Consider the following 24067-nt stretch of genomic DNA (forward strand, 5'->3'; position numbering starts at 1 on the left):
CACGGAAGTCAAAAGGCTCCATGTGGGAAACTGAGAGATACTGTAGAGGTGAATGAACTCATGGGGGCCAAACAGGATGGGACTTGATGTAAACCAATTTGGTCATCAGTTAAAACTTTGCCTTTAATTAGACCCTGATGACTGAATTCCAGAGGAAATAAACAGTCAAGACAAAGACAAGGGGAATATGTTCCTGTCCACTAATTTTCCTAAACAATACCCTGTCTAATTACAGAGGTCCAAAATAAGGCAGAGTGCAGTAGCCTCTTTTCTAAATACAAATAAAGTCAAGTCAGTGAGGGAGGACCTGTTAGATGATGCAAAAAAGCTCTCTCGAGGGATCTATAAAAGCTTTTTACAAGCAGAAGCATCTCTAACATGCCAAGTACGCTCATTAGTATCTATATGCTATGCTGGGCAACTGGAAGAGTATCACCTTAATCAAGCAAGTCACATATTTGAAACTGGTTACAGCATGCTGGTGGCTACTGACAGCTCCACTTGAGCAGACAAGCTTATTCCTAGTATGAATCTTCCTCTTTATTAAATGACGTGTCCGCATACATGAAGGCACTACATCTGTAATAACTGCAAACTACGCATACTCAGCTAGCCTAGCTTTATGTGCATTTAGCATTCAGGTGGTTCTTAACAGCTCCTTTGGGTGAAAAAGTTATCAAAATGCGGCTTATCTAGTTGTTCCAACCTCTTTGTACAATAAACTAAAGAACTTGCGTGGTGTTAATGTTTTCTTTTGGTTTAGCATGCAAGCTAACCATAAGCTTTGCTTACTAGTTCTGTGTGGAAGAGTGAAATAGGTTACTATATGAAGTTTATCAGGTTATAATAACCAACATTACGGATAAACAGTCAAGGACTGTTGTGGTTTAAATACACAAGGCATAACTGTAAATGTAGCTAATTCAGCAGCTCGCCATGGCAGATTAGCAAGCAAAGCGAAAAAGGAGAAAAAAAGGCATTCAACCCTACCTGAGTCAAGTTTACTGCTCCTCTCTTCTCTTCTTGCTCATAAAACGAGCCAAAATCCAAGCCAGCGACTTTTGATATTTGCTTAGCCGAGCAAATTTGCTCGCACTTTTCTTTCGTAGAGTGTTATTGAGTAAAAAAAAAAAGCCTCTGCGCGTCCCGGGTTCACACACACATACACACACACATACAAACACATATATGAAGCGCTAGCAGGCTGCTAGTACTTTTACGTTACACCATCCGTCCTACATTACTCGCTTTTAATGCCTCGTTCAACAACAAAACAGCTCAATTAGAGTCTGTGCTCTTCGCTTTCAGTTTCTCGTGAGCAAATATTACATGTAGTGTTGTATCCTCCTCTTATTCAGTAAAACAATGAGGGGAGGGCTAAGCGTCAGGATTCTGTTAGCAATGTCGCTACGCCATCTATCTGCTCGAGCTCAGATGAGGCACACGGCAAAAAGGTCCAATCAACCGTCTGTGTTGGTTGGACCTATGGGCTGAATAGACAATAGTGTCGAAATGTAACGAAACGAAGATATACATTAAAGGTGATTTTTCAGTTAATAATTTTTATATATCTACACACTATCATTTAAAAGTTTAGGGTTAGTAGGATTTTTAAAAAAGAAATTAATAAATTAATTATTTTATTAATACTTAAATCGATCAAAGGAGGCAGTAAAGACAAATTTCTATTACAAATAAATTCTGTTCTTACACTGTATTATTATAATATAGCTATATAATAATATATGTTATAATATAAACTTATAATATTCTATGATATTAGTTCTATATTATTTAATAATTCTTACAAATTCTTTATAATAGCTATAATATAATTATTTTTTTTATTCTTTCTTTACTCATCTTTTCCCATAGGATGGCGACAACACTACTGATCTCTTGTCCACTAGGTGGCTTCAAATGGATGGCCTATAATTTTTCATAAATCTTCATGACGTCATACATAATTTATGCAAATGTGGATTCAATTGATTAAAAAAAATAATAATAAAAAGACTTATTTGTTATTTCAATAACTTTATACACACCCCTCACTATCACTAACAAAAGTTGGTATGAGGCGCTTATGATTTCAAAAAGCAAGGATGCTTTTCCCCCCTTGTTTCAGATCACTAGGTTTAATGGTTTTGAGGAAAAAAAAAATCCTCAGGCAAAATTTCTTTCCAAGAAGATATCAAAATAACATAATAACAGGACACAAAAAGATTGCTCACACCCAGTACATAAACCAAACAATGAGTAGGGTGTATCCACTGTGGATAAACTGTGGAAGTGTTGAATGGCAAGCGGTGTTCTAACATGAAAGACCAGCCTCTGTAATGTGATCACCAGCATGAATAAAGTGCAATACCACACAGGCCATACTGACAGCTGACAGAACACACAGCCAGCTGCACTGCTTTCTGCACTTTTATCTCCCTTTAATCTGCTCCTCTAATCAGATCTCTTGTAATTTGTAACTCTTTGTACTGGACACAGCCCTAAAATGCACACTAAGCAGACAGCCAGGTGTTTCTCGACTACCTATGTTCCTGTGAACTCATGTGCTGTCAAACAGCGGCTGCAAACCATGGTGTAAAATCACAAAAGACATTAATTGTAGAAGAAAACAGTTATGGTCTGTGGAGCATTATATTATAAGCCAAATGTGATTTGCTTGTCCATCATCTGTAAGGTTAGGAAAAGTTCAAGCTTTTTATAATTTTATGGATTAGTGGTCCAACGTGAGTTGATGTAACTCATTAAATCAAGGACAATAACATGTCATTGATAAATTATGATGTTATACGCTACCAATGTCATAACCATGTCTTGAACATTGAACAAAATTATGATTTTTAAGTCCGTTGCACAGACAAATCCAAATTAAACCCTGCGGCTTGTGATGACACATTGATGTCCTACGCCTTCCCTATTCAACTTATGGAACGAACGCGGCGCCAGTTCCGTTTTTTCCGTAAGTTGAATAGGGAAGGAGTAGGACATACAGCGTAAGCTTTTTGAAAAATACGGAAAGCGGAAGCACGTGCAAGGCGATCATTTGTGTTTGTATTTTTTTAGAAAATGACCAATCGTTTCGCTAGATAAGACCCTTATTCCTCGTCTGGTTTCGTTTAAAGCCCTTTGAAGCTGCACCATTGAAGTCCACTATAAGGAGAATAATCCTGGAATGTTTTCATCAAAAACCTTAATTTTTTTTCGACCGAAGAAAGAAAGACATGAACATCTTGGATGACATGGGGGTGAGTAAATTATCAGGAAAATTTTATTTGAAAGTGGACTAATCCTTTAAACTACGCCAGAGCGCGTACACACCTCACGCACCGGATGCCGTGCGCAAGGCAGTTGGACATAGTGGTGTATTAGAGGTAAAAAATGGTATAAATACTGTTCGGTTTCTCGCACAAACTGATTGTTTCGTGTCTTAGGACATCAATGTGTCGTCACGAGCCGCAGGGTTTAATTTGGATTTGTCTGTGCATGTTTTTTTTTACTTTTATAGACTGAGTTCCCATTGACATGCATTATAAGACTGACAGACCGCAACGGTTGGACTTAAAAATCATCATTTGTGTTCTACTGAAGAAACAAAGTCACCTACATCTTGGATGCCCTGGGGGTAAGCATATAAACATCAAATTTTCATTTTTGGGTGAACTATCCCTTTAAGGGAAAAAAAGAAATAAGAATGGTTAAAAGTTCCAGGTCTATTGTAGTTATGAAGTAATCAATTTAAATTGTTTGCAAATAATATTTTGAAATACAAACAAATTCACTCTTATTCATATGTCCAATATGTAAAACACGCAAACGTTTCTTGTCTCATCACATTCAGTTATGAATTACATGACTTGTCCCCCTCAGTGTCTGTGGTGGTTACTGTTTCATTTCATATCTTGTCAAAAGGGGCAAGTTAGTATACAGGACGGGTGGTCGTATTGTCTAGGCCCCTCCCAAAGAGTGGGCTGGTTTTGGGAGATAAAGTCTATAATATGACAGGATACATCTATTTTCTCTTCAGCAGTCCTGAGGCAGGAAACCCAGCGGTTGCACTCAGTGAACATCCCCTTTTTCCTTCTCCCTTAACCTCTTTCTCTCTCTCTCAGACGCATCCAGACTGACCCGTACAGCTGGTGGGATGCTGGCCTTTCTGAGGGGAGCTGTGCAGCCGGTGACAGTCTGCAGGGCAAGGGATATTGTCCAGAAACGCAACTCCAGCATCTACAGCAAGCCACCCAAAAGCAAGATCGGACCTGGGGTGAGTGAAATAATTACAAAATCCTAAAAGGTTGCATGGGATCATGGGAACTGAGGTCAATGGAGATAATGGGATTAGCTCAGATGACTCCTTGAATTGAAGAACATAATCCTTGTGTTTGGACAAGAAAAGAATTACAATGTCAGATCAAGTAAACATTTAAAACATCAAATTTAGAACTTTCTTGAAGATGCTCTGTGACTGATATATCCTTTTAATTTTTGGTCTATAAAATGTCCCTGTTATTTATTTACTCAGATATGCCCTGTATTATTATTATTATTATTTCTATTTTTGTTATCATTTTATATGCATATGTATGAACATGTATGTTTAAAGATTGTAAGCTAATATTTGGCTGTATGTGCTGTTATGAGATACCAGTACCACTGTTGTGTAATTGTAAATAAAATTATAAAAAAAAAAATACAAAAAAAAAAAAAAAACATCAAATTTATTTCAGATAGTATCTATGTATGTATGGATATATATATATATATATACACACACACACATTTATACACACATATATGCACACACACCTAACTCTCTCTCTATATACATATATACACCTAACTATCTGAAATAAATTTGATTTCTTCCAAAAAATATGACTGACCCCATTTACAGTATACTGTATATGGGGTCAGTGATATTTTTTTTTAAAGAAATTACTTATTATATTTAGCTAGGATTTATTAAATACATAAATGACAGCATTGATATTTATAATTTTACAAAAGATTTCTATTTCAAATAAACGCTGTTCTTTTGAACTTTCTATTCATGAAAGAATTCTGAAAAAAAAAAATCAACAAAAATATCAAGCAGCACAACTGTTTTCAACATTGATAATAATGAGAAATCTTTCTTGATTAGCATATTGGAATGATTTCTGAAGGATCAAGTGAGACCGGAGACTGCACTGTAAAAAATTTCAACTCGAATTATATTTTGTTTCTTTTTCTGCATGGGCTTTTTTTGAGTTTTACTTCCAAAAGTTGAGATAACTGCTTTTAATTTAGTCTATTCTAATACATTGGACAAATCAATTGGATAAAGACAGTAAATTGAGTTTACTAAAAGCAATAAATAAATAAATAAATAAAAAATTACAGTGTGGAGTAATGGCTGCTGAAATTTCAGCTTTGCCATCACAGGAATTACATTTTGAAATATATTAAAAGTTCAAATTGTATTATTATTTCACAATATTAATGTTTTGAATTAAATAGTGGATCAAATTCTGTATGTAAAGCTATTCAATTTCATTTGCATATTCCTGTGTTTTTCTGCAGCAAAGTTTCTTGATTATGTCTGTGTTTGCCGTTGCCCTCCTGGCCCCTGCCGGGTGGATTCTGCACCACATCCCAGAATATCGGCAGAGAGCAAAACCCCCACCATCCTGAAGAATGCACACTGGTGTACCACATCAGACCTGGCTGCCTCTAAAGCATTATTCACCTCCAGTGAAAAATTTAGATCTTTAAAGCATACAACATCACGAGCAACATCACAAGTAATAAAATAATATGTATAAGAATACATTAATAAAATTATCCGGTAATATGGTTAAACAATTGTTTGCCCTATTTGAATCTAATGAGAAATAATTTCATGGTGTTTAATGCCTTAGGACTGTGGCCCTTAATGCCATTGTAAGCAGTGGCCCTTACTACATGCAAAATGACTGCTTTTTCCTGTAATAAAGTTTTTTTTATATCATCTGTTTTGGTTGATAACTTTGTGTTTCACTGTGATAATTGTTCTTGCCTTGGGGGCCCTGCTTAGAAGTATACACAGAAATTAGATTTCTTTTCTTAAGAAAAATCACTTCAATATTAGGCTATAATGTCCATTAAGCTGGAGCAGAGACAAGTGATGTGGCCAGTTCATAGGTGAAGCAGGTTAGAAGGCCAGCGGCAGTAGCGGCTCCTGACCGTAAATTTAGGTAGGACAGATTACGGGTTTTAGTGCCAGTTTATGATAAACATTTTGTAAGCTTTATATTGTAATCGCTGAACACACGCAGAACAGGCAGAGGTTGCGTTATTCACCCTGAGGGTGACGCTCTAATGTTGATTGACAGGTTTAAAGTACACACAACACACGCATAAAACGCTATTTTGCCTTAATGTAGCCTACTATTTATTGCGAATGTTGTTTTAAAATACTACACGTTGTGGAGGAATTCCAATGAGGGAAAGAATGTGTATTCTTAAATATGAATCTGAATCTGGATTTCTCGAAGTGGAAGACGTCATAATTGGGTGTGAGAGAATACATTAAATATATTTTTTGTGTCCCCATTTTCTCAAATAGCAAAAGATAAACTAACAATAGTGTTTTCACAACTTTCAAAAAGAGGAAAAAAATAGAGAGCGATTGATAACGGCAGTCAGAAGAGAGAAAGATGTCAACTTTACCGTCACTCCGACAGAAACACCCTCAGCAGTGTTAACGATTTTTTGTTGTTGTTGTTTGTTTGTTTTTTTGTAATTTGATGAAAAGGTAATACAATACTAAGTACCGTGTTATAAATGTACATACACTTTAAAAAAAAAATGAAAATATAAAAAAAAATAGCTATCATCACAGTTCGTGAAAAGGGTCCATTGGGACTCGCACAGATCACAGGGTGAGCGCCCCCTGCTGGTCTAAATAACACTAGCTAGCAGCAACCTTAGTTTACTTGGGAGCCTCCCATTCAGGTATTGACTCAGCCCTGCTAAGCTTCACTAGTGAGTTGCAAGCTGACAGCTGCCGGCTAAATGGCAAGCTACCACCCACATTGAGCATCTCGAAATGTCTGTATACATGAGGAAACTACACAGAATACTGATGTGCTTGATAACATCCCAAACACTAACATGATACGGTCAATGTTTGTCCATGAGTGTTTCAATCCTTTTTGGAGCAAAGGAAACCCCATTATGTAATAGGCTAAGGTCATAACGGTCAAAAAAGTTTAGTTTTTAATCATGATGCTGTTCACATTCACTACAAAGGCCTGTTTTAAAAACTTTTTTTCTTGGTTATTCAAATGTTAATGAAACATTAAATTTGATAATTCTGCAAACATTAGAAACATTTAGAAACAAGTAGTTGGCTAACATTTAAAAAAAATGTTAGATGAACATCCAACTAAAAAAAGTTCCATGAATGATGTATACATAATATTTTTGAGAATGACAATATTAAAGACCAGATAACTTTGAAAGAACATTCTTTTATTTTGTACAATTTTGTTCATAAATTCGAAACCTTCCTAGAACATTATCCAAAGTTCTGAGAATGTTCCCTATTAGCTTGGCATTTGAAGTACCTGGAGAAAAATTACCATGAATTCATCTCAGCACAGTAGAACACATTGGTTTAGTTTATTTAGTTTACTTATGTCTGCTATAAGGGGGAAATGAATGGGGATTGCAGCTAGGAATTTGACATTTCAGCAAAATGGATAAATAAAATGCCCTATATCTTTTCTCTGTTAAACCAAAAGTTTTCAGGATATAGAATACATCGGCTTGGAGATTTAGACATGGGACTCAATTAGTCACTAAAGTGAGTTGCTAAGTAGGATGCATCCATTTTCTACAGGCCTAGGGACCCTGGTCTCAAGCACTTTAGAATCCCCATTGTTTGTTTATTTTTCCAGAACAGCAGGAATGTTGAGATTCAGCCTCATTGTGGTAAATTTATTTCTGTTCTAACCTTGTCCAAGTCTTCATAAAGGAAGCAAGATGCATTTCTAGTCTTAAGAAATAAATGGGTCATTGACGAATAAGGCTTTTAAAAGTGTAAAAAAAAAAAAAAAAAAAAAAAAAGACACATAATGGAGATATAATTCATTTTGAAGTTTTATTAAGTGTTAATGATATTATGTGGTTTTTATAATCAATTAACACTGCTTTTGTCATTTTTTGCAAGATGGACAAAATTTAACCAAAATTTCAGTTTTACCGAATGACACTTTTGGTTATACCGAATGACGATATTTTCAAACAATGCTAACAGGCTGATATATATCTAGAAAGCTAGTTAGCTTGTTAGCTAGCTAGCAAAAGGACAGTCAAACATTTTATACTTACTACAAGTTTTTAAAATATTACAACATTTTCCATGTTTTATAGCAGTTATACCGAACGACCTGATCTTTCGGGACATGCGTATGAGCAAGTGAAAACATGAATTTTTCAAATAGTTAAGAGAGAGTTAGTTACTTTGTTTCACGACCATGTGGTCCTTTGCAGGTGTCTGAATAATGTCACATCCTGTCACATGATATTGACCGCATGACTTAATCCAAAATGTTCCCTTTATATTAGTTACTCGAATGACATCAATGAAATTTTTTCATTTTTCTGGACATTCTTTCTCATAACAAAGCAATGACTTCTACACATAATTTTAATACCATTTTACACTATGTTGATATATGATGTTATAAAATCATGCCAGAATAAAAAAATATATACATTTATTACATTTTAAGATATTTTAATCACAAATGAAATGGCTGTATTGGCCTTTGGATGGTTAAACCGAATGACCTTTTGACACTTCAAAATCTTTAAAATACCTTTATATGTAGGAAAATATAATCAAAACCTTTTGTATTCAATAAAAGAAATCTAGTTGCACTACTTCACATACTTTGGATGTCATAGCTTTGTTTTTTATTATTATTAAAGGGTTAGTTCACCCAAAAATGAAAATTCTGTCATTTATTACTCACCCTCATGCCGTTTTACACCCATAAGACCTTCGTTAATCTTCGGAACGCAAATTCAGATATTTTTCTTGAAATCCGATGGCTCCGTGAGGCCTGCATAGGGAGCAATGACATTTCCTCTCTCAAGATCCATAAAGGTACTAAAAACATATTTAAATCAGTTCATGTGAATACAGTGGTTCAATATTAATATTATAAAGCGACGAGAATATTTTTGGTGTGCCAAAAAAAACAAAATAATGACTTATATAGTGATGGCCGATTTCAAAACACTGCTTCAGGAAGCTTCATAATGAATCAGCACATCGAATCATGATTCGGATCGCGTGTCAAACTGCCAAACTGCTGAAATCATGTGACTTTGGCGCTCCGAACCGCTGATTCATTATGCTCCGAAGCTTCCTGAAGCAGTGTTTTGAAATCGGCCATCACTATACAAGTCGTTATTTTGGTTTTTTTGGCGCACCAAAAATATTCTCGTTGTAATATTATAATATTAATATTGAACCACTGTACTCACATGAACTGATTTAAATATGTTTTTAGTACCTTTATGGATCTTGAGAGAGGAAATGTCATAGCTCCCAATGTAGGCCTCACGGAGCCATCGGATTTAAACAAAAATATCTCAATTTGCGTTCTGAAGATTAACGAAAGTCTTACGGGTGTGGAACGGCATGAGGGTGAGTAATAAATGACAGAATTTTCATTTTTGGGTGAACTAACCCTTTAAGGCCTTTAGACAAAAAATGACCCGTCACGTCATTGACCCATATAACAAAATGACCTAATCTGGTCAGGATTGCTGTTACATCATCATTTTTCATAATTTTATAAATTTTTTAATTAAATTTTAAACCATGGGTTTGTCCATATTTGACCCACACATGGGTTGAAACCATCCAGCATTTTTTAGAGTGAACAGCAGCATAGCAGCATGACAGCAGACAGCTTTATTATAGCTTTCTCGCTATGTTATATCGCTGTATTAATTAGGTTGAGGGAATAATCAAATGGCAAACTCTTTCCCTCTCATACGTAGCTAGTGTGATTCATTCTTCAAAAAACAGTTCTCCTATAGCAATGGAAAATTGATTCATTTTAGTGAATCGGTTCATCCTAAATGGACCTCTCTTGTCACATAGCGTTGGAAAGTCTGATTTATTAGTGAATCGGTTCATGATAAACAGTCTTCTCTTCAATATGTAGCAATGGAAAGTCTAGTGAATCGTTTCATCCCAAATGCTCCTCTCACTCACACAACGTTGGAAAGTATGATTCATTTTAATGAACAGATTCACAAAAAAGATTCACTAATACTGTTTTTGACCTGTTTAACTTTTAACTGTTGTTAAACAAGCAAAAATATGCATCTTATTAAATTATAGGCCTAAATTATGTTATTTGATAGTATATGGCCTGGTTTCACAGACAGGGCTTAGATTAAGCCAGGATTAGGCCTTAGTTTAATTAGGAAATTTAAGTAGCTTTTATAAACATGCCTTAGAAAAAAACATTACTGGTGTGCATCATGACACAAAACAATGGCACTGACATATTTTAAGATATGTCAATGCAAGTTGCTTTCAGTTAAAACAGCTCAAACATGCATTTTAGTCTGCGACTAGGCTTAAGCCTTGAATGTGAAACCGGGGGTATATACCCTATTTTTTTCTTCATTAAAATCTTACTCCCTTTAGTAAATTCAATGTAATTTGCTACTTTTTGCTTAGTAGTGTAGCTAACTACTTAAAGCAGTAGCTTGACTGTATACTTAAATTACAATGCACAAATTTTAGTGATGCCCCTGGTTTAATAGTGCATCACTCATCCCAGTGTCTCCAGTTAGGAGAGAATTTTGCATCCAGATCCAGTTTATTAAAAAAACCCAAAATGACCCACAGTGAAATCAGACCCCCCAAGTACTGTGAGACCTGCAGCTAATTGCTCCAGAGAAACACAATGGTTATTTTGTTAGGCTCTGTTGATTATGGAAAGTCAAGTAAAGCTTTATTATCATTAGATTACCCATCACTAACCCATGTGTTTCCTGTTGCTTTTCAGATGCTATAGTGTACAAAGATTAAAAGTGTGACGAGTGATACTGGTGTATATATAATACATTTTTAAATGATTTAATAACATGCACCTGATCTGTATACTGAAAATAAAACAGAATTAGGCTTCCTTCTCTTTCTGGCATGCTGCAGCTGATCTCTCAAAGATTAACATGTAAATAGCGGCATTACTGTCTCTAGAGCAAACATTGTTTCCTGATATTCCCACCACTCGGGACAGAATGTTCTTTCCCTCCTGGTCACAGCTAAATAAGACTGTGCAGGACTGTCTGGCTGCAGTTTAGACTAACAGCATATCTGTTTATTAAAAAATATGAGTGAAAGGACTGGATTTACATGATATCCAGGATTGTGCATTCATGCATTACATTACATGAAATTAATTCTCAATCATGCAAACAGATAGTAATCAGGTTTAAATGTGACCACAGAGTTTTAAAAACATACAATGTTGCCTTAAGGCGAGGATGAGCAAGATAGAAGATACGTGACCACAGTCGTGTGAGTGTGTGTGTGTGTGTTTGTGTGTGTGTGTGCAGTGTATGATAAATAAGTGAGCTCTAGGCAAAATGGTCTCTGGGGTGTGTGTTTGTGTGTGTTTGTATCTGTTTGCTTGAGGATGTACACACAGTTAAGGTGTCATAAGGCGCACACTTTCCCACACTGTGGGAAATTCACATTTAATTAAATTTTCATGAATATTCTTGTTTATGCCTTCGCGAGACCTTTTTCACCCTGTTTTTGTATATATATATATATATAATGTACATATATGTGAAAACAACAACATTTTAAAACATTTTGAAATGAAATAAAGACCTAAAAAGCTAAAGTAACATTTATGAGCAGAAAAAGATTGGAAATGAAAATATATTAGCAAATACAACAGCTAAAAGAGGAATTATGTGTACATTTTAAGACATCAACATCATTTGACTCACTATAGAAAGGGAATAAATGAATTAAAGATGCATTAAAGATATATACTCAGCCAATAATACAAACACATTAGTAGGTGTATTAGTAGGTGAAGAATTTAAAAACAAGGAATACATTAATAATCAAATAATGCTCAGAGTATATACATCTGAAATGTATATGGTTTAAGTATAGTGAAAACTCCAGCACACAGAAGCCAATTACATTAAGTGCACTGATTTAGTGCTCTCTTGTGGTGTAACACTGGTAGTGAATGAAACTATGCACACAAGGCAGCTTAGATTTTAAATTCTGCAGCTGCATTTGTAATAGAGATCAATGTGACTAATATTTATAAAAAATTAAATGCATGTAAATATAAACATTTCAAAATATAAATACATGCTACTTTAAAGGGGCTTTGACTAATATGGGAGGCCTTTTCTGTCAATTTTAAATAAATCAATTAAATGATAAAAATTAAAACCAGATTAACCATTTCATTAGCCTATAGAAAACTGTACGCAGAATACGTGCCAAAAATGAAATGATTTCGTTTTCACCGTGACGATGCATCGTCGCTGTCAAATTGAAAAATAAAATGCAATTGGTAATTTGACATTTCATTTTCACTACAATCTCAAATCAAGGCTGCCAATATTAAAATTAAGTGTATATAATAGGTCTTTGTATCATTAAAACATCCTGCAAGTTTCATAGCTTAAAACGTCCTCATTATAAACTAACTAACAAAATTTGCTTTGGCTGCCCAGCCAACAATGCTGTAGAAAGATTCGACCCGGGAATTCATTCGACGCACAGCTCTCAGTGCATTATGGGTATTCTCTAGCCATTTAGCGTACATCAGTTGTACACTTGTTTTTGTGGTGCATTGTGGGATTTAATGAATGCACTTGATAATGTCCCCTAAGGCTTTGGACCACTAAAAATGGCTGTTCCCTCCAATAGTGCCCTAGGTATAGGGGGCGATTTCAGACACAGGGCAACTTTCTTTGGCGCCCACACCGTCCAAGAAGCACCGCGCCGCTCACATTGAAAATGAATGACTTCCGGTCACTTTGGCGCTCTCGCCGGCGGCGGTCTGAACACACAGTAAGCATGCATTTAATCAAGCTCCAAAAACACTGACAAATAGTTATACATTATCGCGTCATAAGCCCCTCCCACTGGCGTTTAGTTGCTTGCCTACACCGGAGGCATCAAAAGCAAATGGAAGCCATTATAATCACTGACGCTGTCTACACTGGATTCAGTACAGGTGCCTGCTCAATTTCTGAGGTACTGCATGCTACTGAGTATGCTGACAGCAGGACAAATGGAAGAGTCAAGGAATGTTCGCTTTGACGCATCCTGTTTAAACAGCTTGTTTGCATCTCTGCAGACTTCAGAAGGATCTCAGCATTAGAAACAAGTATGGTTTATTTTCAACGGCATCCTGGATCGCGTCAGAGGATTATATGTTTGTTCGGAGCATTTGACTGCAGATTGTTTTGTAAACTAGGCACAATGAAATGGAGAGTTCGCAAAGAAACTTTTGCTGAAAGATGAAGCAGCCAACTGTATTGCATCTGACAGCAGCTGCATGGCAAACTGTAAGTAAACGATCATAATGCTTTGTCTGTTAATTATGGTTTTATATGGATAATGTTTTCAAAACAATAACTCACGTGCAATACCGAGGGGGCGTTGATACGTTTTTTATATGTAATGACCTTAGCCAATCATAACAGTGGCCGTTTACGGACATGCCTTAAAGGAGTCACTTAACCACTTAAAATGGACCAATTTAGACAGAGGATCAGAATGAGGGTTGAAAATAATTATTTCCCCATTTATATTTGTTTTTTGTTTTTGTTTTTTTGGTGCATAAACTTTATTAACATTATAAGTGAACCTCAAGGAACATATTAAAATAATAAAATAATCCATGTCATGACCCCTTTAAGAACAATAAATTCAGTAACATGCAATGTGGTTGCATTGCTCTATAAGATTTCCCCCCCAGAAGACAGACAGACAGACAAACAAACATTAACCTCCTGAAACCAAGCAATGGAGTTTTTTCCTCTGTAGAGGACATTATATTTGAGCAAATTTCTCTGACAATATACATGTAAGTCTGGATGAATGTCCTGTAAAGAGAACATTCAGGGCTTTGCAGAGATACTAAATGTTTGGAGGTATAACCATGACAACTCTCTCTCCTTGGTCTTTAAAAATGACTGAATGATCAAATTTAGCACTTTTATATGGAAATATGATAATATTTTGTAATTATCATTTAGATCTCACTCATTTTCAAATTGTTTGTCAGAAATCAATATCTCAGGAAAATGTTTTGGGGTTTCAAATCAGAATATGACTTTCTGTTACGAAACAGTACATGGATTTCATACATGACCACTGTAGGGGACACCAGGACTAACATCACGGCATATCAGGCATTTTGGAGACATAAGTGAATAGGGAAAGGAATTATATATCAATATTCTTATGAAAATATTCCCAATTATTACTCCCATTATTACGTCTTTTTTTCATTACATGTTGCCCCAAGAACATATTAATATGCATATTAGATACAGTGTATTGATGCATTGCATAGAATGGGAATGGCATTTATGGCCATGTTGACACACATATTGCATTAAGTAAAATTGTATATCAAATCTGTCATGGCTCTGTTTAGTTAATTTCATTTTCATGGACTTTTAATTTGTCACTTTCAGTCACACGTGTTTCCTTTGTCTAGTTTCCCGCCACTTATGAGTTGTCATGGTTACTGTTATGATTTGCCATCACCTTCAGCTGTCACTGTTAATCTCCTCATTTACCTGTGTATTTAAGTTCCTGCCTGGTTTCAGTTCATTGTCCGGTATTGTCGATGTTACGTGTGTTTGCCATTGCCTGTCTTGGATATTAAACGTTGTATTGTACTATAATCTTCTGCCTTCATCTGAATCCCTGCAAGTGCGTTACAAAATCATTGTTATCTTTCTTAACATAGTTGAGAATCATCTTTTTTATACAACGTTTGGATTAAAAACCTTGAAACCTAAAAACTGATTGGTGAATGAAAAAGACCCCATTGTTTTTGCCTGTCTTTTCATGTCTTTTAATTTTCTTAATAAATGGGTCCTGGTGTCCTCTACGGACATAGCATAACATAGGAATAAAAAATCAAAAATTTCTTCATGCTATTTGTTTCTTATGCTCCAAACAATGTAATGACCTAAAAAAAATCTGGTTCTCAGGAGAATAAATATATAAACAAACAAACAAATAAACAAATGTAAAAGGGTGGTGAATTTGTCCTTTTCTTTGTCCAAACTTAATTCTTATTCATGCTGAATCTAAACCTATTAGGACATATAAGCTAGAATGTGATTAAATGTGTATCACCAGTTAGAATATAAAGCAACAACTAATTTCTCAAAAGGAGCAGTTTCTTTTTCAAGAATTTAAAAATTAGCCTAGCTATTTAAATAGATATTTTAATAAATATTTTAAAGAATTTCTCTGTATAGATTTGGATAGTTTAGATTAGATTACTTTTGTTCATGTGCATGTCTTGAAATGTACTATTGATTTTTTTTAAACTCTGTCAAGTCAAGACAGTGTAGCAATTCATGTAACACACACACACACACACACACACACACACACACACACACACACAGACCGGCATAACCATAAATTAACTACATCAAGATTTAGAGTCATTCCCCAAACAAGTCACTATCAGATTCGAGTGGCAGATTATTAATAGTACACAGGGCACAGAATAAATAGAATGGAATCCTGTCCAACCCAGAATACAACGGCATCAGACCGTAGCTGAGTGCCCCGTCTTAAAACAGCCCCTCTAAATTTAGCCAGATGAATAATGCATCAAACCGTTTTTTATTGTAGGCCTCTACTTTTAAAATAAAAACTATAAATAGTCATCTAAAAGTTTCATAAATATAGACACAAATCTCAGATATGACCAGTACAAAAACAGGGCATTTTTTTAAAACAGAATCTCCTCCTTTTGTGTTATTCTCATCTTCCACTGTGTCTTACATACTTTTGTTTCTTATAATTTAGTGTCAGCATGAAGACTTAGAAGCGGGGGAAAAAATCATTGCTGAAACTGCATTGTCATTATCACAGCTTCACAAGAGAGATAAATGCTATTATCAACATTTCACTGAACTCACTGCTGGGTTTGCTAAAGGCTACATGTAGCTTTGTGATATGAAAAAGCTGACAAATCAAATCCATTCAAAGAGACTTCAAAATTAAAGATATGTTGCAAAGCCATGTTCTTTATGTTTGAAAAGTTAAACAGCCACAGTGTTCAACATAAATTAACATAAAGACAGCAAAAGTATGTCATTTTAAGGGTACCCAGATCATCTTTAGCCTTTGAGAGATCACTTTTGTGTTTCAATGCCCCCAGCAGATGGAGCCTTTGTGTAAAAGACAGCAGTGCCATTTCTCTAACTTGTTCAAGGCTTAACCACAATGTCACTACAGGATGGTGTGTTATTTTTGGATCAAGAGCCTTTGTTTGGCAATTATTTTCTGCTTGATGAGAACATCTGTTAAAGAGCACCTTGCACTACATTTTGCCAAAGCTGCATTTAACAGTGACCCTGTGACTTGCAGAAACAAAACCATATTGTCCCTTTTCTGAGAATGAATTTAGAATAAATTGCTTAGATTTTGGCTCAGATCAGCAAATAAAAGGCAACATTAACATTCATTGATATTCAGAGCAATAACACAACTGCAACAACACTGACTGCCTTTTTTTTTTTTTTTTTTTTACAACAGTTCAATAAAAAGAAGTTAATATTGAGTAATTACTTTAGACCCAATAATGTAGGCCTAGTTTACTTTTTGTATTTTTGCTATGCCAACGAGTCTAAACAATGTCAAAAAATAATCAATTGTCAAATCCCTGAGTTTAGGCTAGTAAGCGCTGTTTGTGTAAACCTCACTCCCCTGGCCTCAAGAGGCACATTGGAAACTAACGATAGAGGCCGTGGCCTTTAATTGTGTCCTTGTTAGTGCACCTGCCTCCCATGCCAGAGACGCCAGTTCGAATCCCACATGGAGCGAGGTCAAGTAGGACCGGTTACATTTGGTGCTGTGACCCAGATGGGAGTGAGGTTTAAGGGGGTCAGTGTAATGTAGGCCAGTAATAGCTGTGTGTGTAAACCTCACTCCCCTTGGCGACTGATGCTAGAGGCTGCGGCCTTTAGTGTCCTTGTAAACGCGCCCGCCTCCCATGCCAGAGACGCTGGTTCGAATCCCGCTTGGAGCGGTTCGAGTAGGACTGGTTACATTTGGTGCCGTGACCCAGATGGGAGTGAGGTTTAGGGGGGTGAGTGTAACGTAGGCCAGTAATAGCTGTGTGTGTAAACCTCACTCCCCTGGCCTCAAGAGGCGCGTTGGCGACTGATGCTAGAGGCTGCAGCCTTTAGTGTCCTTGTAAATGCGCCCACCTCCCATGCCAGAGACGCTGGTTCGAATCCTGCTTGGAGCGGGTCGAGTAGGACCGGTCACATACACCCATGGTAAGAAGTGTAGGGGATTATTTCAGATACAGACAGTGTTTCTGAATAAATTGGATTCAAGACAAGAATAAGGATTCACTCACAAAGACAAGAATCACTTGTGTTCCTCGTTTGTAAGTTGCTTTGGATAAATGCGTCTGCTAAATGACTAAATGTAAAGTTTCATTCCAGAATGAATCAGTTTTTTATCAAATTGGTTAAGTAAAGGATTCAATGACTCACTCATTACATCTAACAGTGTTTTGAACGAAGCACAGATAAAGACAAGGGACGCGTCCCAGTGCTGTTAGACTTTTATTTTCTGCGCTACTGGAATGCTGTTTGACCAATCAGATTTGAGGACAAATGTTGCACCGAATTATGTGACCTATGAAATTCTGTGACCTTAGTAGGTGCTGTAGTGATGGAAGGTTTATGGTTAGGGAGACAACAGTGCCTATTGCGTTCACAGAATTCGATAGGTCACAGATTTTGGTATAACACCGGAACTAACTATTGTATAATGCTTTGTTGCTGATGGCCATACGTTTACACATCATTCACATGTGTGCAATCACGTTTGGTACATCTGATTTCAAGGCTGAGTTCAGTCATTGGCTCTGCCTGACTGGGGTGCTACAGACTGAATCAAAATGACAAACGAGGAATGAAAACTCAGCTTAATTAGATCAAAGACAGCTGGGGATTTTATGCATTCACAATTTTTACTGTTTGGAAATGTCAGATTTCTGCATGCATAAGTAACTACGAAAAGGCTGAATAGGTGAAAATGGGGTTGTGGCTGCATTGTTGGAAACAGAAGTTCATCTGAAATTTCAGTCATATTCTTATTTCAGTTGTAGCTTTGGATGCATTTGGTTGATAAATTGTGGATGTTCTTTGTGTAAAGGTGAATATTTCATTATTCCAACCATTAAGTTATTTGAAGCACAGCTACAGTACAAGGCATTTGAAACCCTAACATATATATATGTTAGGGTACATGAGGTTGGAGACATATATATATCTCCAACCTCATGTGCAGCATCTGGTGGTGACACTACTAGATGATCAGTGATTTAATGAATTAGATGAGTGAGACCAGGACAAAAGCATGACTAGGACAATTGCCCTTCATATTAGCAGAGAAACTGACTGCTACCATTATGTTTTGGGACTGATTCAGTTAGACTGGATAAAATCTGAGGTCGGATTACACATTACTGGAATATTTAATTAGCCTGTCAGCAATCATGTGTGGTTTACCAGCATGTCCACTTATTCGTAAAATCAATCAGCTTTGTAATCAAACTATTTTTAAGGATTCGGCTTAGCAGCATCTCATTAACTCAAGCTCAGATTTGAAACATCTACTGTTGTGTATTCATTTGTAATTGAGTGCCAGATTTAGTGCAGAAACATTAAGCCTCACTGTCCAAGACTTAACGTGTCCATGCTGTTATACATTTTCAAGGATTTATTTAAAATGCAGCAAAATAACAATACACATGCTTTTCCAGTGCATGTTCTTGGGTTTAATACTAGTGCCGTTTTTTTTGGAAGATATTATTTTGTGTGGGAACAAACAGTCCATTTGCACATTGAGCTTGACAGTGCTGCTAGAAAATTACTTAACCTTATGGACTACATAAATCAAAGTTTGAGCAAGTATGTGAACCGCTGGGTTAAGAAGCACTGCTCTAGTCTCACTGCTTATTTTTTAAAGAAATTAATACTTTTATTCACCAAGGATGCATTAAACTGCTCGAACTGCTCAAGTTCACTGGCTACTGATACAGCAGGAACCAATCAGCTGTGCCCTATAGATAATGATGATTACGAACAGGTTGAGTTAAAGGACCTATTAGCCTGTGCCATCTAGAGTTTCATGACAGAACTTTGTATTTATTTTTTTAACTTTATATTTAAAGCACAGTTTTCACTAAAATATTAAGCAGCACAATTGTTTTCAACATTGATCATAATAAGAAATGTTTCTTGAGCACCAAATCAGCATTTTAGAATGATTTCTGAAGGATCACGTGACACCGAAGACTGAATGACTGCTAAAAATTTAGCTTTTCCATCAGGTATAAATTACATTTTAAAATATTTTCAAAAACAGTTATTTTTAATTGTAATAACATTTCACAATATTACTGTTTACAAAAATAAGTGCAGCCTAGGTAGGCATGCAAGAGACTTTCAGAAACATTAAAAAAAAAAATCTTACCAACCCCAAACTTGGGATGCAGAGTGGACACAAGTTTACATTCAAAGTGGTGACCCCCCCTCTGGAGGACAGGGATTCATGCCGTGTTATCCACAACCAACTGTACCGCTGTGATGAGGTAAATCAGTCACATAATTTACCCTGCCAGATGCACCTGGCAGCATAAACCCACTCACTGTCCGCTGTTCACACCACAATCACGAGTGCTCTCAGTCCTCCCCAGGCTTCCCGACTCCTCTCACAGCTGGGTCTCAGTTCTCAGAAACAATTACATTTTGAATCTCAGAAAACGTGTTTCACTGCAATTTCTCTCATCTAGAACAAATTATCATTGGTGCTAAACAATAACAGTGCAGTGAAAGTATTTCTTAGACCGAATGATGATAGGCTAAAGTAGTTGCATTTGTAATGTACAATATTAAGATGGCTGGGAAAAATACATAACTTCTCTGATCATGCTAATCTGCTAACAAACCCTGAAACCGTAAATATTCAGTGCGCAGCTTATCAAGCAACATCTGTGCTACAGACAGATACAGCTCTTAAGGAGAGGTATGCTATTTCTTCTTTTAGCAAAACTGATGTTATTGTCTAGTGGGAATTACAATTTCTTTAAAAAAAAGAAAAGAAATTGCAACCACATACTGACACTCCAGTGTTATTTTTGTATCGCCTCTGGCTTGCTTAGTCGGGGACACTTAATATTCAACAATATTACTTATCTGCCTGCACTGACACCATTGTATGAGAACTGAACTGAGCTGGACGATGACATCACGGTTTTCTCCAGAGCTGCTGTATAGACAAAGACTATAGAATAACACAAGACGCCTCACTTGTATTGTTTTGAATGGGAGAAAGTGCAACGCACAATATGGCGGAATAAGTCCCGCCTTAAATAAGAGCCAATCGCCGATTGGTAAAGTCATCACGTCACTGCAGCAGCCGTTAGAATCTCCGGTTCCTATAGAAACAGTCATACGCGAGCCTCAGAAATGAGACACAAGAGACGCACATTTAGGACTGCGCATGCGCAGTAGCTTGATCCAGCCTGAACAAAACAGTTTTTTGTCACGATTCGAGCATTAGAAACAAAATTATGAGACAGTTGTTGTCAGATTTCATTGATGATTTCAAGTATGAAATGTAATCGAAAGCTTGGCAAACACCTTTGGAGAATTTGATGTTTCCCCATTCAAAGAGATAGGAGCTGCACTTGCATCCCCGAGAGGCGTTTCAAAGATGGCCGCCGAATGAAATGACTTGTCTTAAAGGGACTTTGGTATAGATAAATGAACTAAATGAATAACTAATGATTTTTACAACAGAAATGAATCAAAACTGAACTTAGGCTGGACATTGACACTTTTTTCTTCTAGAGCTGCTGTACAGCCAAAAACAAACTTTGCATTATTTTCCTGTTATCACTGTAAAGCTGCTTTGAAACAATCTGCATTGTAAAAAGTGCTATATAAATAAAGTATTATAAAATATTAAAATAATAAAAAAAATATTTTAAAATAGATTTTATTTTGTTTTCCGTTTTCACTTTAATTTTAGTAAAATTTTTGGTAATTTTGTTGTGTTTTTGTCATTTGTATTAGTTTTTGTTTTAAATATGTTTGTATTTTTTTTTATTTTATTACATTTTTTAATAGTTTTAGTTTTAATTTTAGTACTTCAAATTAAACTAAATCAACATGAGAAATGTTCCCTTGCCAATTAGATAAAGTTTTTTATATATAGCCTATATGTTTTTCAGTTAATGTTTGTTTTGTTTCAAGTATGACTTTTTAATGATTTTAGTTTTAGTTAACAATAATAAACTTGCGACACCCTATCATGGCTGAGAGTTTTGTATGGTCAAATCTTTTCATTTTACATTTTCAACATTTTTAATAATTTTTATTGTTCCAGCAAATATGAATGGCTAATTCCCCCACATTAAATGTTGCTATATGACCAAAGCTGGTCACAATCCTTGATCCACTGTGTGGAGTGAGGAGGCTTAGTGATGCTGCCTGTCAGATCCTTAACATCCATCCTGCCAGTCACAAAGGAAATAATAAAGGCTTTAAAAATAGAACCACAGATCTGCGATACACACTCTGTGCTGTCAAATAATTTTATAGCTCATTCTATAAATAAACATACACAACACAATATTAACTATATAATGTACTGTAATCATTTACTCAGCCTGATGTTGTTTCAAACCTGTATGACTTTCTTTCTTCTGTGGAACACAAAAGAAGATATTTGAATCATTGTGGGTTTTTTTTTGCCCATTCAGTTAAAGTCAATGGTGTCCAAAGAAACATTGATCTGCATCGACTTTCACTGAATCGACAAAATCAGCACAACATTTCAAGATATCTGCTTTTGTGTTCCGCAGAAGAGGGTATGTTTACATGATAACAATGTACTAAAAACATAGAAGTTTATCCTTTGCATTTTTCACGTACAGGCGACAACGTTGTCAAAATGACCTCCATTTCACACGGTCCGCGAAAATGACTAAAAATGCTGTATTAAGCCCAAAGTATAGTTCACTTTTTACGCGTACGAGAGGCGTACAGTGTGCAAGATTTCGTCATCAGAAGAGTATGCATCGCACATGCACATTTAATTGTTTTTGCAGTAATTTGTTTAACCACAAAGTGGCAACTGTGCCCCATGGGCGTCGATTCACAAGGTAGTCAAAGAAAAACTGCATAAACAGAACAGACTGGAACACATGCAAGCTACGGCGACGATGGAGGCCTACATAGATGAGAGATTGTGTGAAGAGGTTAGAAAGTACCCTCATTTGTCGGCGCCGATAGCCTAGTGGTTAGTGTGCCGACATATTCCTGTTTCGAGGTCCTTTGCCGATCCTGCCCCCTCTCTGCCCAATGCTTTCCTGTCTGCTCTCTACTGTCCTCTCCAAATAAAGGCACAAAAAGCCCATAAATATAACTTTAAAAAAGAAAAAAAAAAGAAAGTACCCTCATTTGTACAACTCTAGCATGAAAGAATACAAAGATGTTTACATGGGTTGTAACTCGTGTCGAGAGATAACTGAAAACTGTGCATGTGTTGAATGCCTGTGTATGTGTATGAGTCGAATGAAGTATGATTTGCAAGGCCGTGCGTTCGACTGTGCACGTACACTAGCGTAAGCTTAAAAAACAAGTATATCCAGGGCTTTATGCTGCCAGGCCAGTAGTTGGCGATGTTACTTTGTAAAGAAATACTACGCGCCTATAGACCGAACGCTACAGATGTGCATGGCATCACAGTTTTCACAAATTCATGTTTTTGTTGTTTACAAGGAGATGATAACCATATTGTTTTCAAAAACCTGCACTTTGAAACCCATTTTCAAAAGTTTGCGTTTTCAGGGCCCTTCAACGCCATTGTCTTGTAAATGAATGGCAAAAACGCATTTTCCGTTTTTAATTGAAAACGGTGTCATGTAAAAGCCCCCTAAGACTTTCTAGTATTTAGTATTTATGAGATGCAAATTAGAATAAAATTTAGTGATGAAAACTTTCTTAAAGAGATAACTTCTTTTTGTGCTGGAATTTCCTTTTGAAACACAATTCTATGCCATGACCACTACAGTCTAAATGATACCTAGCTAATGTCTGACAGACAAAAGGCGCTCTTGGCTATCGAAGTTCAATAATTCAAACTGAAATAGAAGCTTGGTTATAAAGAGAGGCTCTTAATCCCACAGCTGTGGATCTATGTCTATTACCATCACATTCAGTTGGCTCTCTTTCATCACGCAGGCCAAGCTGGAGCATGGGCGTTAATAATGGTTGGGCTAACAATGCATCCATCCTTTCAAAGGCCCTTACCTGTAGATAATAAATGAAAAGAAGTCATTAATCCATTCAAAAGAACACAAGGACAGACACTGATATCTCAGGCACTAATTGATGTATCAAAAACATACTGCATGATGACATTAATACAAAAGGTTGCATCACATTGTTCATGTTAATTTTTGCTATTGATGTCAGGCGGCTAGTTTTCAGCAAAATAAACATCTCCCTTCTGCAGACCTGCGATATCATGCACAGCATATCCATCTCTGGAAGGTCTCTGGACTAAAGCCCTGTTTGATCTTTTGCCATGGTCTGACATTTGATACTGTGACATTTCTCAAAGAAAAAAACAGATTTAACTAAGGCTATTGTTACACTTGAGTCCTCTTTAAAGGAATCAAACTGAGACCCCTTTAAAGGGATAGTCCACTCAAAAATGAAA

The 24067-nt window shown here is 36.2% G+C and overlaps 2 protein-coding genes across 5 annotated transcripts in view; one reads left to right on the plus strand and one right to left on the minus strand.

Moving 5' to 3' along the window:
* The window catches only part of btbd7 (BTB (POZ) domain containing 7), a 57551-nt gene extending 56118 nt beyond the window's left edge, over positions 1-1433 (minus strand). For 3 of the 4 annotated variants that reach the window (XR_007926719.1, XM_051873901.1, XM_051873900.1), the window contains exon 1: positions 991-1431. The gene's annotated coding sequence lies outside the window, so the exon portion shown is untranslated. Of the gene's footprint in view, positions 1-990 lie in introns of all 4 variants that reach the window. The other variant, XM_051873903.1, reaches the window with a different exon arrangement.
* A 2613-nt stretch (positions 1434-4046) lies between these two features.
* si:dkey-85n7.8 (COX8 domain-containing protein) lies at positions 4047-6004 on the plus strand. Its single transcript, XM_051875245.1, has 2 exons — positions 4047-4279; positions 5578-6004. The coding sequence occupies exons 1-2, from the start codon at positions 4160-4162 to the stop codon at positions 5686-5688; spliced, it is 231 nt and encodes a 76-aa protein (XP_051731205.1). The 5' UTR covers positions 4047-4159; the 3' UTR covers positions 5689-6004.
* Positions 6005-24067: the final 18063 nt, after the last annotated feature.

Source organism: Ctenopharyngodon idella, chromosome 20 (assembly GCF_019924925.1).
Source record: "Ctenopharyngodon idella isolate HZGC_01 chromosome 20, HZGC01, whole genome shotgun sequence".
In the NCBI taxonomy this organism is placed as follows: domain Eukaryota; kingdom Metazoa; phylum Chordata; class Actinopteri; order Cypriniformes; family Xenocyprididae; genus Ctenopharyngodon; species Ctenopharyngodon idella.

Excerpts from the sequence above, each read along its gene's own strand:
- si:dkey-85n7.8 (XM_051875245.1), top strand. The coding sequence starts at position 4,160 with ATGCTGGCCTTTCTGAGGGGAGCTGTGCAGCCGGTGACAGTCTGCAGG. Across the intron at positions 4,280-5,577 it reads AAAGCAAGATCGGACCTGGG|CAAAGTTTCTTGATTATGTC; the intron begins GTGAGTGAAATA and ends GTTTTTCTGCAG.